This window comes from Spermophilus citellus (assembly GCF_964194105.1).
Source record: "Spermophilus citellus genome assembly, chromosome: 1".
In the NCBI taxonomy this organism is placed as follows: Eukaryota; Metazoa; Chordata; class Mammalia; order Rodentia; family Sciuridae; genus Spermophilus; species Spermophilus citellus.
In genome coordinates this window covers 22,198,859-22,211,717 of record NC_138182.1, presented here as the reverse complement: position 1 = coordinate 22,211,717, position 12,859 = coordinate 22,198,859, and the positions used below count along the sequence as shown (strand labels likewise).

The 12,859-nt window shown below is 43.7% G+C and overlaps 1 protein-coding gene across 1 annotated transcript; it reads left to right on the top strand.

Annotated features, from left to right (window-relative positions):
- The first annotated feature begins 780 nt into the window (after positions 1–780).
- On the top strand, positions 781–7,747 carry SLITRK5 (SLIT and NTRK like family member 5). The gene is made up of 2 exons (XM_081278869.1): positions 781–1,298; positions 4,601–7,747. The coding sequence occupies exons 1-2, from the start codon at positions 1,232–1,234 to the stop codon at positions 7,480–7,482; spliced, it is 2,949 nt and encodes a 982-aa protein (XP_081134995.1). The 5' UTR covers positions 781–1,231; the 3' UTR covers positions 7,483–7,747.
- Positions 7,748–12,859: the final 5,112 nt, after the last annotated feature.

Sequence of the window (12,859 nt, the reverse complement as noted above, 5' to 3'; positions counted from 1 at the left end):
TCCTGGGATGGGTTGCAGGCCTAATACTGCAAACACGGAAAACATCTTATGAATGTACAAAACCTCCTTTTGGAGAGGGAGGTAACTGATTTCATGAAAAGAGCCAGGGATACTTACTGTAGAGATGTCGCTAGTGGAGTTTAGCAGGTGATGCTTCAAGAAACTCGCTATCGATACTGCATCTATTTAGGGGTTTTCCAGCTTTATAGTTCACACGAAATGCATTCACATTCTCTCTGAAAGTCGTTCACATTTCCTTGATCTTCCCAGACATACTTATAAAACATAAGTCTTAAAAAAAGCAAAATAAGGGGGGGGGGAAGGAGCGCCCTCTTTACAGTTAGAATAAGCCACTCCCCTTCCAGGGTTTTTTACAGTATGTACATGAGACAGCAGCATGGGCTCTATTATTCTAAATGGCAGAGGAAGGCAGGCGAACATCGCAGGGCTGGAATCATCTGTCCCTGACCACCACCAAGCTTAGCACTGTCAGGGTTATTCCCACTCCTCCCTTTTCCTATACTAGAATTGCACACTCCCACGCTCCTATTACGCACATGGTCCAAGACTCCGCGGTCTCCCACGAATGTGACATCCAAGGGGTGCTCCGGCTGCGCCGCGGGAGCCGAGGGACACCTTCGCCCTCGGCTGCCATCTATCGGTCACTTAGCGCTTGCTTCGCCCCGGGCCCATCATGTCTGCTGCAGCTTGGCTCGCACCAGCGGCGCGACAATAAACAAGTGCACCGGACGGGGCCCTGCACCCGCTACGGAGCAGATGTCTCAGAGACCCGGACGATGCTTACCGCGTTGCCACCTCCTCAGCGCCCGGAACAGAAGACGCGACTTTCTCTGAGTTTTTTAGAACCGCCAGGCTGCCAGGACACGCCACAGGCGTAGAACAACGCTGTTCCTGCCCCTCAGACCCCCAAAGGATGTCGGAGATAAAGAGTTCCAAATAATGACGATCGTGCGCCGCATCTGGGGAAGAGATAGAGAAAAAACCCTGCAAACACCGGGAGCGAAGAAACAGCCGAGAGGATGCGGGAGCCGTTCAAATACTAATTAGGGGCCGCGGCGGCGGCGGGATCGGCTCGGGGACAGCGGCGGCGGGATCCCAGCTCGGTGGTCGCTGCGCTGGGGGCGGAGGACGGCTTTGGAGCCGCAGCCGCCGCCGCCGCTGCCAGACCAACCGAGGGGCCAGTACCACCTTCTTTCGCCCCCTCACTACCATGTACAGTGTGCGCTGCAAGAAGAAGGCGGGCTATGCATGCACACCCTCGAGCCCCTCTCTCTCTGGCTCTTCCCCGGGCGTGCGCCACTGACCAGGGGGAAATGTGGTGAAGACCGCGAGGAGAGAACCGAGGGGGGAGGGGAGGGCCGGCCGGCGCGAACCCAGGCCCGAGGGTGCGAGGAGCCAGCGGTAGCTGGAGGGGGCGGCGGCCACTGCTGGGTCGGAGAAAGTTGCCCCCTATGCAGATGGGAACTGTAAGTACCCACCTGGGGGGAGTGCGGCGAAGGGTGCCTGGGACCCCGCGATCGCGCTGTAGCGCGGGTGGGAATGAGTGTGAGAGTGAGAGTGAGTGTGAGCTAGTGCGAGCGCTCGGCGAGGCTGACCGTCACGTTGGCGGGGCCGGCAGTGCAAAGAAGCCTTCTCTGCGTCCCCCTCCTCCTTCTGCGCGCCTCCCCTCCCAACAGCTCCCCTCCCCGCCCCGCCCGGCTTCTGTTCCCAGCCCCTACCGCGAGGCGCCTCTCCAGCCCGTCCTTCGCCGCCCCCTCCCCCGCTCTTCCCATCCCACCGCTCGAGATTTCCCCCCAGTATCCCCACCCCCAACCCCGCTGCCCGTTCCGACCACCGCGGAGAGCGCGGGGGAGAGCCTTTTGGGGAACCCCGGAACCCGCGGTCGCCACCGCGGCGGCGGCCCGGGGCTGCAGGCGTCCGGCCACCTCTTTCCTCCAGCGGCTCGGACTGCACTGAAAGCTGCCTTCTCTTTCTGCCTGGGCTTTAGCAAAACGGTGCACACCCCAAAGAGGTATTTTGTTCAGGGTAGCTATGATGAGTGGGCCCTGGAGATGTGAGACGGGGTAAGTCTGTCTTTTACTTTGCAAAAGAGGCTTGCGTCTGTGTGTGTGAGTGTGTGAGTGTGTGTGTGTGTGTGTGTGTGTGTGTAGCGGGATGGCTTTCTTTCCTTCTACTCCCTCCCCTTTTTTCTCCCTTTACCCTTCCTTCGCTTTGGGGCGGGGTGGGGGAGGGGGAGCCTCGCGTCCTGGAACTCCCGGTGCTTCTGCCTGGGCGACGGTTCCAGCAGCTGTGCCCGGAGCCTCGGGTCCGGCCTGGGTGCTGGGCTCCAGCCCGAGCGGCTCCATGCTGCTTAATGCAGGGATGTGCTAGGCGGTGATCCAGCGTCTAAATTCTTTGGGAGAGAACAAATTCGGTACCCCCGCCCCCGCCTTCCAAAAAATTTTTGATCATCGGAGGATGTGCCGCGCACCCGGGAAATTACAGCGATGGTGCGTTTCCCAGTCGGAATGTCAGCCTTCCCCGGCTCATTCAACTTTATTTTCTCAAATTTTCTGTCTCCTTTGATGGCAATGGGGAGAGGAAAGGGAGTGGAGCGAGTGGAAGCTCTTCGACCCTTGCTAACCAGAACTGAATTAAAGTTGTAAACGCTGGAGTTTAATACTGGCTGGACACAATTTGCTATGGGCTTTCTGATCGTGAAGGAGGTGAATGGGGGCGGGGATGCGGAGGGAGGGAGGGGGAGGGGACACAACCCAGCTGAATGGATGTGCAGATTTGATCCAGCGGAGAACCGAAATTTCAAGGTAAACGTTTTGCTTCCATGGGGGTGCTTTAAGCTGGGAGACGTTTGCCATTGTGATGGGAGGTCGGGAATACTAGCGATTTTTTAACACTGTGATCCCGATTCGTCTCGACACGTCTGGGTGGCCAAACGTGAATGATTCACAGGCACACTTGCACATGTGCGTGTGAATGCAGGCGCTTTTAATATCGCGGACTGGAGTCCACTTGGAGATCAAGAGAGAGGTCTCTAAGCTTGAACCTGTGCGTCAGAAACATCTTGGCTTAGTTTGGTTAGGAGTCGACACCAGACTTAAGTGGTGAGGCAAAAGCAATGTTGACTAGAGAAAAGGCATCGGTTCCCAGAGCCCAACGTTTCTATCAAATGCCTACACCCCCCCCCCCATTCCGCCGCCGCCGCCCCCGCCAAACCCCGCCGCTTGGCTAACCGAGGCAACACGCACTCACACTCACTCCATTTATGTCCTCCCTTTAAGAGTGTTGCTGTGGAACAGAAGTAGGAAGTCGAAGGAAGCATTCAAGGGGACAAAAAGAAAGAAAAGGGGGAGGGGGTTGGATTGATTCCTAAGAGAGATGAAATCTCCGGTATTAGAGCACTGAGCTATGTCACTTGCTTTTCTCCCTTCCACCTCTCTATTTTGCCTCTTGATGAACCCCAGAGTCCCATTACTGAGGGAGGGGATATTGCAAATGTAATAAGCAACTCCAAAGATGGAGATGTTAGCGAGATGGTAGTTCATTCCAAATCTTGCTAATTCAGTAGGGTTAGTATTGCATACCGTGGCAAACAGACGCGGAGCCCGAGGTAAGGGAGGCTTTGGCGTTGGTCCCTGGATTACTTTTAGCTGATTCCGGGTAAGCGGTAGGAATGTCCTCTTTAAACTCAAGGTATTCAGAGGTGTTCTGAGATTGCGGATGCCTTCGCTGAGTTCTTTGTAATCCATCGTGCACAACTATTTCAGTGGCTTAAATATGCGGTTTGGTACCTTTGCTGACAGGATCAATGAGGAGAAGTGGTCGCAGGGCGCTCTCAGGGAAGCGCTGCTAAGTGGCACTGTGCATGCAATTAGGACGCTGATGTGCTTAATAGCCTGGTAGTGAAGTCCACCATCAAAGCGAATGCGCTCCCTTTTTTCTCCATACTTAGAGCTCTAGAAGACAATTGGTGATTTAAGAGCTTCTTCTGTCTCCTTTTGATGCATTATCTTGCATTCTTTTTGCCTCTGAAAAGTATTCTTTAGCTTTCCACCTTGGCATTTCTTGCTGTGGTTTAAAATAGTCCAAGAATTGTGAGTTCTTGCTTTTTTATGAAAATGGGAGACCTACATGGTGAACTGTTAACCGAAGGGATTCTGAAAGAGAGGAAGGTGGGGGGTGCTCCATATAGGTGAGGAGGGGAACCTTGTAAAACGATGCTTCTTTTCTCTTAAATTAGAACCACAAAACTGAACTGACAGCCATTTTATGTATATTTATAGGTTGATTTTGTAAAGGGGGAAGTAGAGAAGAACACTAAAAGGGGACTTTGCCCTCATCTTGTGCAGTACTTCTGTGATATACTCATTAGAAAAATGAAATGAACCTTTAAATCAAAATGAATATCAATTTTTAATATATCTGCTGAATTTTGTTGTTCCAATAGGGTGGGGGTGGGAGTTGACATTCCTATCCCCTCTTGTATTTCCCAGAAATAGTATTAGGGAAGAGAGACTTTCTGATTAATCTCTTAATTTTTTGTCATATTCTGTTGTTTCCTTGTTTCCTCTCTCCCTTGCAGGAGGTAAAATGCACACTTGCTGCCCCCCAGTAACTTTGGAACAGGACCTCCACAGAAAAATGCATAGCTGGATGCTGCAGACTCTAGCGTTTGCTGTAACATCTCTCGTCCTTTCGTGTGCAGAAACCATCGATTATTATGGGGAAATCTGTGACAATGCATGTCCTTGTGAGGAAAAGGACGGCATTTTAACTGTGAGCTGTGAAAACCGGGGAATCATCAGTCTTTCTGAAATTAGCCCTCCCCGTTTCCCAATCTATCACCTCTTGTTGTCTGGAAACCTTTTGAATCGTCTCTACCCCAATGAGTTTGTCAATTACACTGGGGCTTCAATTTTGCATCTGGGTAGCAATGTTATCCAAGATATTGAGACTGGGGCTTTCCATGGGCTTCGTGGTTTGAGGAGATTGCATCTGAACAATAATAAACTGGAACTTCTTAGAGATGATACCTTTCTTGGCTTGGAGAACCTGGAATACCTACAAGTCGATTACAATTACATCAGCGTCATTGAACCCAATGCTTTTGGGAAACTGCATTTATTGCAGGTGCTTATCCTCAATGACAATCTCTTGTCAAGTTTACCTAATAATCTTTTCCGTTTTGTGCCCTTAACGCACTTGGACCTGCGGGGAAACCGGCTGAAACTTTTGCCCTATGTGGGGTTGTTGCAGCACATGGATAAAGTTGTGGAGTTACAGCTGGAGGAAAACCCCTGGAATTGCTCCTGTGAGCTGATCTCTCTCAAGGATTGGTTGGACAGCATCTCCTACTCAGCCCTGGTGGGGGATGTGGTTTGTGAGACCCCCTTCCGCTTACATGGCAGGGATTTGGACGAGGTATCCAAGCAGGAACTTTGCCCAAGGAAACTTATTTCGGACTATGAGATGAGGCCACAGACGCCTTTGAGCACCACGGGGTATTTACACACCACCCCGGCCTCGGTAAATTCCGTGGCCACTTCTTCCTCTGCTGTTTACAAACCTCCCTTGAAGCCCCCTAAGGGAACCCGCCAACCCAACAAGCCCAGAGTGCGCCCCACCTCTAGGCAGCCCTCTAAGGACTTGGGCTACAGTAACTATGGCCCCAGCATCGCCTACCAGACCAAATCCCCGGTGCCTTTGGAGTGTCCCACTGCGTGCACTTGCAACCTTCAGATCTCAGATCTGGGCCTAAATGTAAACTGCCAAGAGCGCAAGATCGAGAGTATTGCTGAGCTGCAGCCCAAGCCCTACAATCCGAAGAAAATGTATCTGACGGAGAACTACATCGCTGCTGTGAGCAGGACAGACTTCCTGGAGGCCACCGGACTGGACCTCCTGCACCTGGGTAACAACCGTATCTCAATGATCCAAGACAGCGCCTTTAGGGATCTCAGCAACCTGAGACGCCTCTACCTGAATGGCAACAGGATAGAGAGACTGAGCCCAGAATTATTTTATGGCCTGCAGAGTCTTCAGTATCTCTTCCTCCAATACAATCTCATACGGGAGATTCAATCTGGGACTTTCGATCCAGTCCCAAACCTCCAGCTGCTATTCCTGAATAACAACCTTCTGCAGGCCATGCCCTCAGGCGTCTTCTCTGGCCTGACCCTTCTCAGGCTCAACCTGAGGAGTAACCACTTCACATCCTTGCCGGTAAGTGGAGTTTTGGACCAGTTGAAGTCACTCATCCAAATCGACTTGCATGACAACCCTTGGGATTGTACCTGCGAGGTGGTGGGCATGAAGCTGTGGGTTGAGCAGCTAAAAGTGGGCGTTCTAGTAGACGAAGTGATCTGTAAGGCTCCCAAGAAATTCGCAGAGACAGACATGCGCTCCATTAAGTCAGAGCTGCTGTGCCCAGACTATTCGGATGTGGTGGTTTCCACACCCACACCATCCTCTATTCAAGTACCAGTGAGGACCAGCGCCGTGACCCCTGCGGTCCGGTTGAACAGCACTGGGGCCCCGGCGGGCTTGGGTGCCAGCGGAGGTGCATCTTCCGTGCCCTTGTCGGTGTTGATCCTCAGTCTTCTGCTGGTTTTCATAATGTCCGTCTTCGTGGCCGCGGGGCTCTTTGTCCTGGTCATGAAGCGCAGGAAGAAGAACCAGAGCGACCATACCAGCACCAACAACTCCGACGTGAGCTCCTTCAACATGCAGTACAGTGTATATGGTGGCGGCGGTGGCGGCCCAGGCGGCCACCCACACGCCCACGTGCACCATCGTGGGCCGGCTCTGCCCAAGGTGAAGACGCCCGCGGGCCACGTGTATGAATACATCCCCCATCCATTGGGCCACATGTGTAAAAACCCAATTTACCGTTCTCGAGAAGGCAACTCCGTGGAGGATTACAAAGACCTGCATGAGCTCAAGGTCACCTACAGCAGCAACCACCACCTGCAGCAGCAACAGCCGCCGCCGCCGCCGCAGCCCCAGCAGCAGCCCCCGCCGCAGCTGCAGCTGCAGCCCGGGGAGGAGGAGAGGCGGGAAAGTCACCACTTGCGGAGCCCCGCCTACAGCGTCAGCACCATTGAGCCCCGGGAGGACCTACTGTCGCCGGTGCAGGACGCCGACCGCTTTTACAGGGGCATTTTAGAACCAGAAAAACACTGCTCCACCACCCCCGCCGGCAACAGCCTCCCGGAATACCCCAAGTTCCCCTGCAGCCCCGCTGCTTACACTTTCTCCCCCAACTATGACCTGAGACGCCCCCATCAGTATTTGCACCCGGGGGCCGGGGACAGCAGGCTGCGAGAACCGGTGCTCTACAGCCCCCCGAGTGCTGTCTTTGTAGAACCCAACCGGAACGAATATCTGGAGTTAAAAGCAAAACTAAACGTTGAACCGGACTACCTCGAAGTGCTGGAAAAACAGACCACATTTAGCCAGTTCTAAAAGCAAAGAAACTCCCTTGGAGCTTTTGCATTTAAAACAAACAAGCAAGTAGACACACAAGGTGAACACATTTGATTAATTGTGTTGTTTCAACGTTTAGGGTGAAGTGCCTTGGCACGGGATTCTCAGCTTCGGCGGAAGATTCAGAAAGGGTGTGCAATTTCCTTTACATTTTACACGTGGGAAACGTTTGTGTAAACTGGGCACATCACTTTCTCTTCTTGTGTGTGGGGTGGAGGAGAGGAGAAGGGCTTTATGGAGGGCAGTTTGCTGCGAGGGTGACTTATGTTAAAGGTCCCAGTCGTTTTTTAGTTAAGAATGGTGGAAGATGACAGCCCATAGATCCTGCTATTCCTCTTTTGCTCCCACACTCCTCCCTTTCTCCCCCTTTAAGCCATGGGTGGGTCTAAATGGCTTTGGTGGAGAGACTAGCACACCCCAACTTTAATAGAAAGTTTGTTCTCTCTATTCTTCTCCCTCCCTTTCCACCACCCTTCTTATTCCTTTCCTTTGTTTTTAAAGGATGTGTTTGTATGCATTCTGGACATTTGAATTGAAAAACAAAATATTGTGATCTAGAAAAAGATCACTATAGATGTGGACAAATCATTAAAATTACAGAGCTATATGATCCATAATTGATTAGTCAAAATAACTTATTGATGAAATATACAAATATTTTATTGTAGCACCTATTTTTATATGCACATTTAGCATTCCTCTTTCCTTCACTATTTAGCCTATGATTTTCACAGAGGTATCGCATTGTATCAGGAACTGCATTACCAAGACTGAAGTGATATCAGGAAGGCATTTTAAATCATTCAAAATGTGGAGCACTTAATGGCAAAAATCTTTAAAAGCCAATGCAGCCACCCAATTGGACCTACCTGTAATTTTTTAAAGCTGATTATATCCCATTGTATAAAAGAAAAAAAATAGGGCAATTAATTGGGCCGTTCAAGAGAATTTTGTGCAAGTTTTTGGTTTCATTAGAGAAGATTTAAAAGTATTTTTATTAGTGAACCAAAACGATGTATTGATTTGACTACTATTGTAGCCAATTTTCGATTGTTTAACCAAACCCAGTTGCATTTGTACAGATCCACATGTACTGGCACCTCAGAAGACCAAATGATGGACTGTACAAGTATCTATACAATGTCTTTATCCCTCTGGGCAGCAAGCAATGATGATAATGAAGAACAGGATCTCTGTAAGATGGGGCTATTGTTGTTAAAGTCTCATATGTATCCCAGCACATGTAATTTTTTAAATAGTTTCTGAATAAACACTTGATAACTATGTCAAATATGAGGGATTGAAGTAATGCTTACTTGAGGTGCAAAAGACCTAGCTATGTGTGATTGGTGGAATCTCCAATATTAACAATTTAAGAAATAGTTGCTAAACTTCATTCATAACAGAAATTCCCATAATTATGTTTCAAATATATATGTATGTATATACATATATGTGTATATATACGTGTGTATATATATATGTGTGTGTGTATATATATATATATATATATATATATATATATATATATATGACCTTGTTGGTTCAGGGAAGTATGTTCTTCTGAATGTGTCACTTAATATGTTTATTAATGACATTTCAATTGTATATGCTGTTTCCTCACTGAGTATTCAACTAATACATGGAACATGGTAAGTAGTATACTACATTTTTATTTTTCTCTCAATATCATGTATATCATCATATCAGTATTATTTATTCAATTTACAATTTTCTATAATTTCCATATATTAATTTATGTAAACTGTCTTCAACAGTTATGATCGATACTCTATCTAAAGTTGATTAATGCCCTGAATGTTCAAGATGTTGTTGGGTATAAGCTGTTCACCTCTGAGTAAGGTTTGCTGGTGATTTTCATTAGTTTAATGACAAGAAATGTTTGACTTAATCTGAAACTTTAAAAGCCCTGTGTATCATTTCTTTGAGTGGATCTCCCCATAACCTCACCTGGAATATGTGCAATATCAAGGGCTGTTCATGAACTTCACCTTTAAGGAACAATTGCCATGGCATTCTGCCACAAAGAGGCAGCATTCACCCATGAGTAAATTGACAGTAACTACTTGAATTCAGATGGAACAGGTGGTAAGTTTCCTTGAAGAATTAAAAAAAAAAAAATTGTAATGCTACTTTGACCAAGTACAGTAAACTATCCATATTCTTTGCAACATTTTTCCTTCCAATTTTTTTAAGGGGAAAATAATAAGCTTAATAATGCCATGATATTATCTTGAAAAAAAATGTATCTCTTACTCTTCATCTACCTCCTCTATATAAGATATGAGACTAGAAAAGAAGAAATAAATATTAACATTTGAGTACATATCTGGGATTGTTACTAAGTTTTCTTCACAATGGGAATTATTTTTCCTTTTAAAAATGTATCATTTCCTCAACATTATTATATATAAATATGAACGTGTTTTATAAATTCTAAAATATCAGTGCAAAAGTAACTAGATTTTATTTCTTAATTGATATATAAAATGATAAGGTAAGATTTACACAAAGCTAAAGATGTATTTATGGAAAATATAAGTAATTTCCAAAGAAAGTTCATTAATGTATTTTTCAAGATTTACAAACTTTTATTTTTAAAATCAGTACAATTCCATATCATCTTTCCAAATATTCTCTTTAGGTGTTTTGTTCCTCTTTATTCTTCCTAAGGTACCCAACATGTTTTAAAGTTGAAATATAACATTACATGATTTACTAACTGAATAACAGAGGTTACTTTCAATTTTTATATTTTCCCAAATGTATAAGGGGGATAAACATAAATTCATGGTGGATGAAAAAAAAATTCCTGTCAGAGACATGAAACTGTATTAAATGAATCATGAAATTGTACAAAATGAAAAATTAATTATTTTTCACTAAGTAAATAGACTGGTTATATCACTGGTACATTACTAGATTAAGGAACCCAACAAAATCTCTCCATATAAATTTGGGTAATTATATGTAGTATTTCAGGCATCAATTAAAATTCAAATATCAACTATACTTACTCTTTGTGCTTTCTCTATTTAATATGTTGCATAATCATATGTAAACATAGTTCCAGGTAGATATTATGAAGCATCATTTTATCTCTGTATGATTATTGTGTGGCTATTTAAATTATCTCAGATAAATTAAATATATTTAATGTAGATGAAGATAATTTGTATACCTATATAAAAATGATTTACATTGTTGATTTAAGTTATGAGTTATACAACTTCAGCAAAAATATCATAATTGGAGCACATGCTTTGTTTAGGTAAGATTATGATCTTCACACATGTAAGTGGAAAATTTTGGCAACTGAGCTGCGTGTGGAAGTCAGTTTCTTACCATTGTTCCCTTCACCCCAGTAGGGAAATTAAACTATATAGAACATCTACGTAAAATGTGGGAAAAGTTACCTAATCTAAGACTGCAGATTCTCAATTTATATATGTGCTATGCTAGTTACTAGGATGTATTGTTGTAAAATTATTTAAATTAATATGTATAAAATCCTTTCCCCACTCTATTATTTCTGATTCTTTCTGTACATCTCTGCCCTGATTCTCTTTCTGTACATCTCTTCCCTCCCTCTTTCCTTCTCTTTTCTTTCATTATTTTTCAGTAGGGCAAGAGAAAGAGTGAGAATAGTTTACTCCTTGTTTGAAATGCCAAAGACTGGCTATTTAATTTCAAGGGCTCAGTGGATTGTTCCCAAAGTCACATGACTCCAAATTAATGAAAATAAACCAGACACAAGTATGCTTTCAATTCTGATGGAAATACACTCTTTGCATTTTTCAGATGACTCCAAACTAAGATATTTGCAGGCATGGCAAAATTTTAAAGAATAAATTTTACACCAAAGGACAAGAAAAAAAAATGAATAGATTCAACCCCTCCAAACCAGGCACATTTAATTAATTGATATTCAAAGGGAATAAAATGTTATGACAGTGGTAACTAAACTGTTATTGAAGTAACTTTTTAACTTATGGTTAACGTTCCGAAACCCCTTGGTTTGCAGTTATTAGTCATGTGCCTAAAAACAATCTAACATCAATATATAAATAAACCTTATATTCATTAATATTTTATTTGATAGGGTACAGTTTATCATTGATTTTAAATCAATGTAATGCCTTTTTATAACTTCAATACCCATGTATATTTCCATGAGTTTATATAACCTACATATGTCATACAAAAGCAGATGGATTATGAGAGTTACCACATACGCAATTTTCATCCAGGGTTTGTTATATGTATTAATATTTCTAAGACTTTCTCATTCATACTTTCATGTTTCATGCTTCAGGAATGTTAGCATGGAGGAAAGAAGAGTGGTGCAGTATTTTTGAAACAAGCATTTTTTTTTTCTGTTTTCAGCAGACCACATGGCTAAAAGACACAAGCCAAATATATCTTATGGAACTGTATGAGTATCTGTACCCAGTAAAAATTTTTTGTATACATTTTTTTAAGAACTACATTTAAGGTTAATTAAGCTTGAGTCATTTCAATTATTTTCTATGAAATACTTTTGTAGATCAGAATATAAATATTTTACAGAAAACTGATGTAATGCAAATATGAAATAATTTGGCATTGATATTGTCTCTTGTAAAAATGTGGTGGTATATTGCATAATGCAAAGTGTGTTACACATTTTTACTAAATAGTAGGAAACTTATTTCATAGGAAAAGTAGTACAAAAATACGTTGATTGGATATCTTCCAATTACTTTTTTGAAATTAGCTATCTCAATCAGTAAACATGAATGAATATTATATGTGTCTACAAAACAAATATCTACATGTTAAAATTCACATGTATTTCTAAAAGTTGAAGTTATGAACCAATATTTGATATTGGTATGTTATGATACTGGTATCATGTTATGGTAATCGTAACTAAACTGTTGTCAAAGTAACTCTATAATGGATTAATTAATTTGGTTTTGTTTTTTTTTTTGGGGGGGGGTTCTATAGCTTAACAAATGTAGAGATGAAAATTTTGGTTTATTCTTGAATGTTCAATAGTACCCTGGTGTACTTTGGACAAGCTTATTTGCATAGCATTCATTTTAAGAAGTTTTTTTTACATATCACCATATAAGTTCAACTCAAATTTAATTGATATATTTTAATACTGATCCATAGTTATATTCATATATATATATACAAGTAGGAAAATTCTTTTAACTTTAGTGTGCATATTTTAGATTTTTTACTTATAAATCAGTGATAATTTATCATGTTTTCAACTAAAATACTTTTAAAAGAATCTTATTTTGCAGTTCATTTAAAAACAAAACTTAATATGATATGTTGAAAC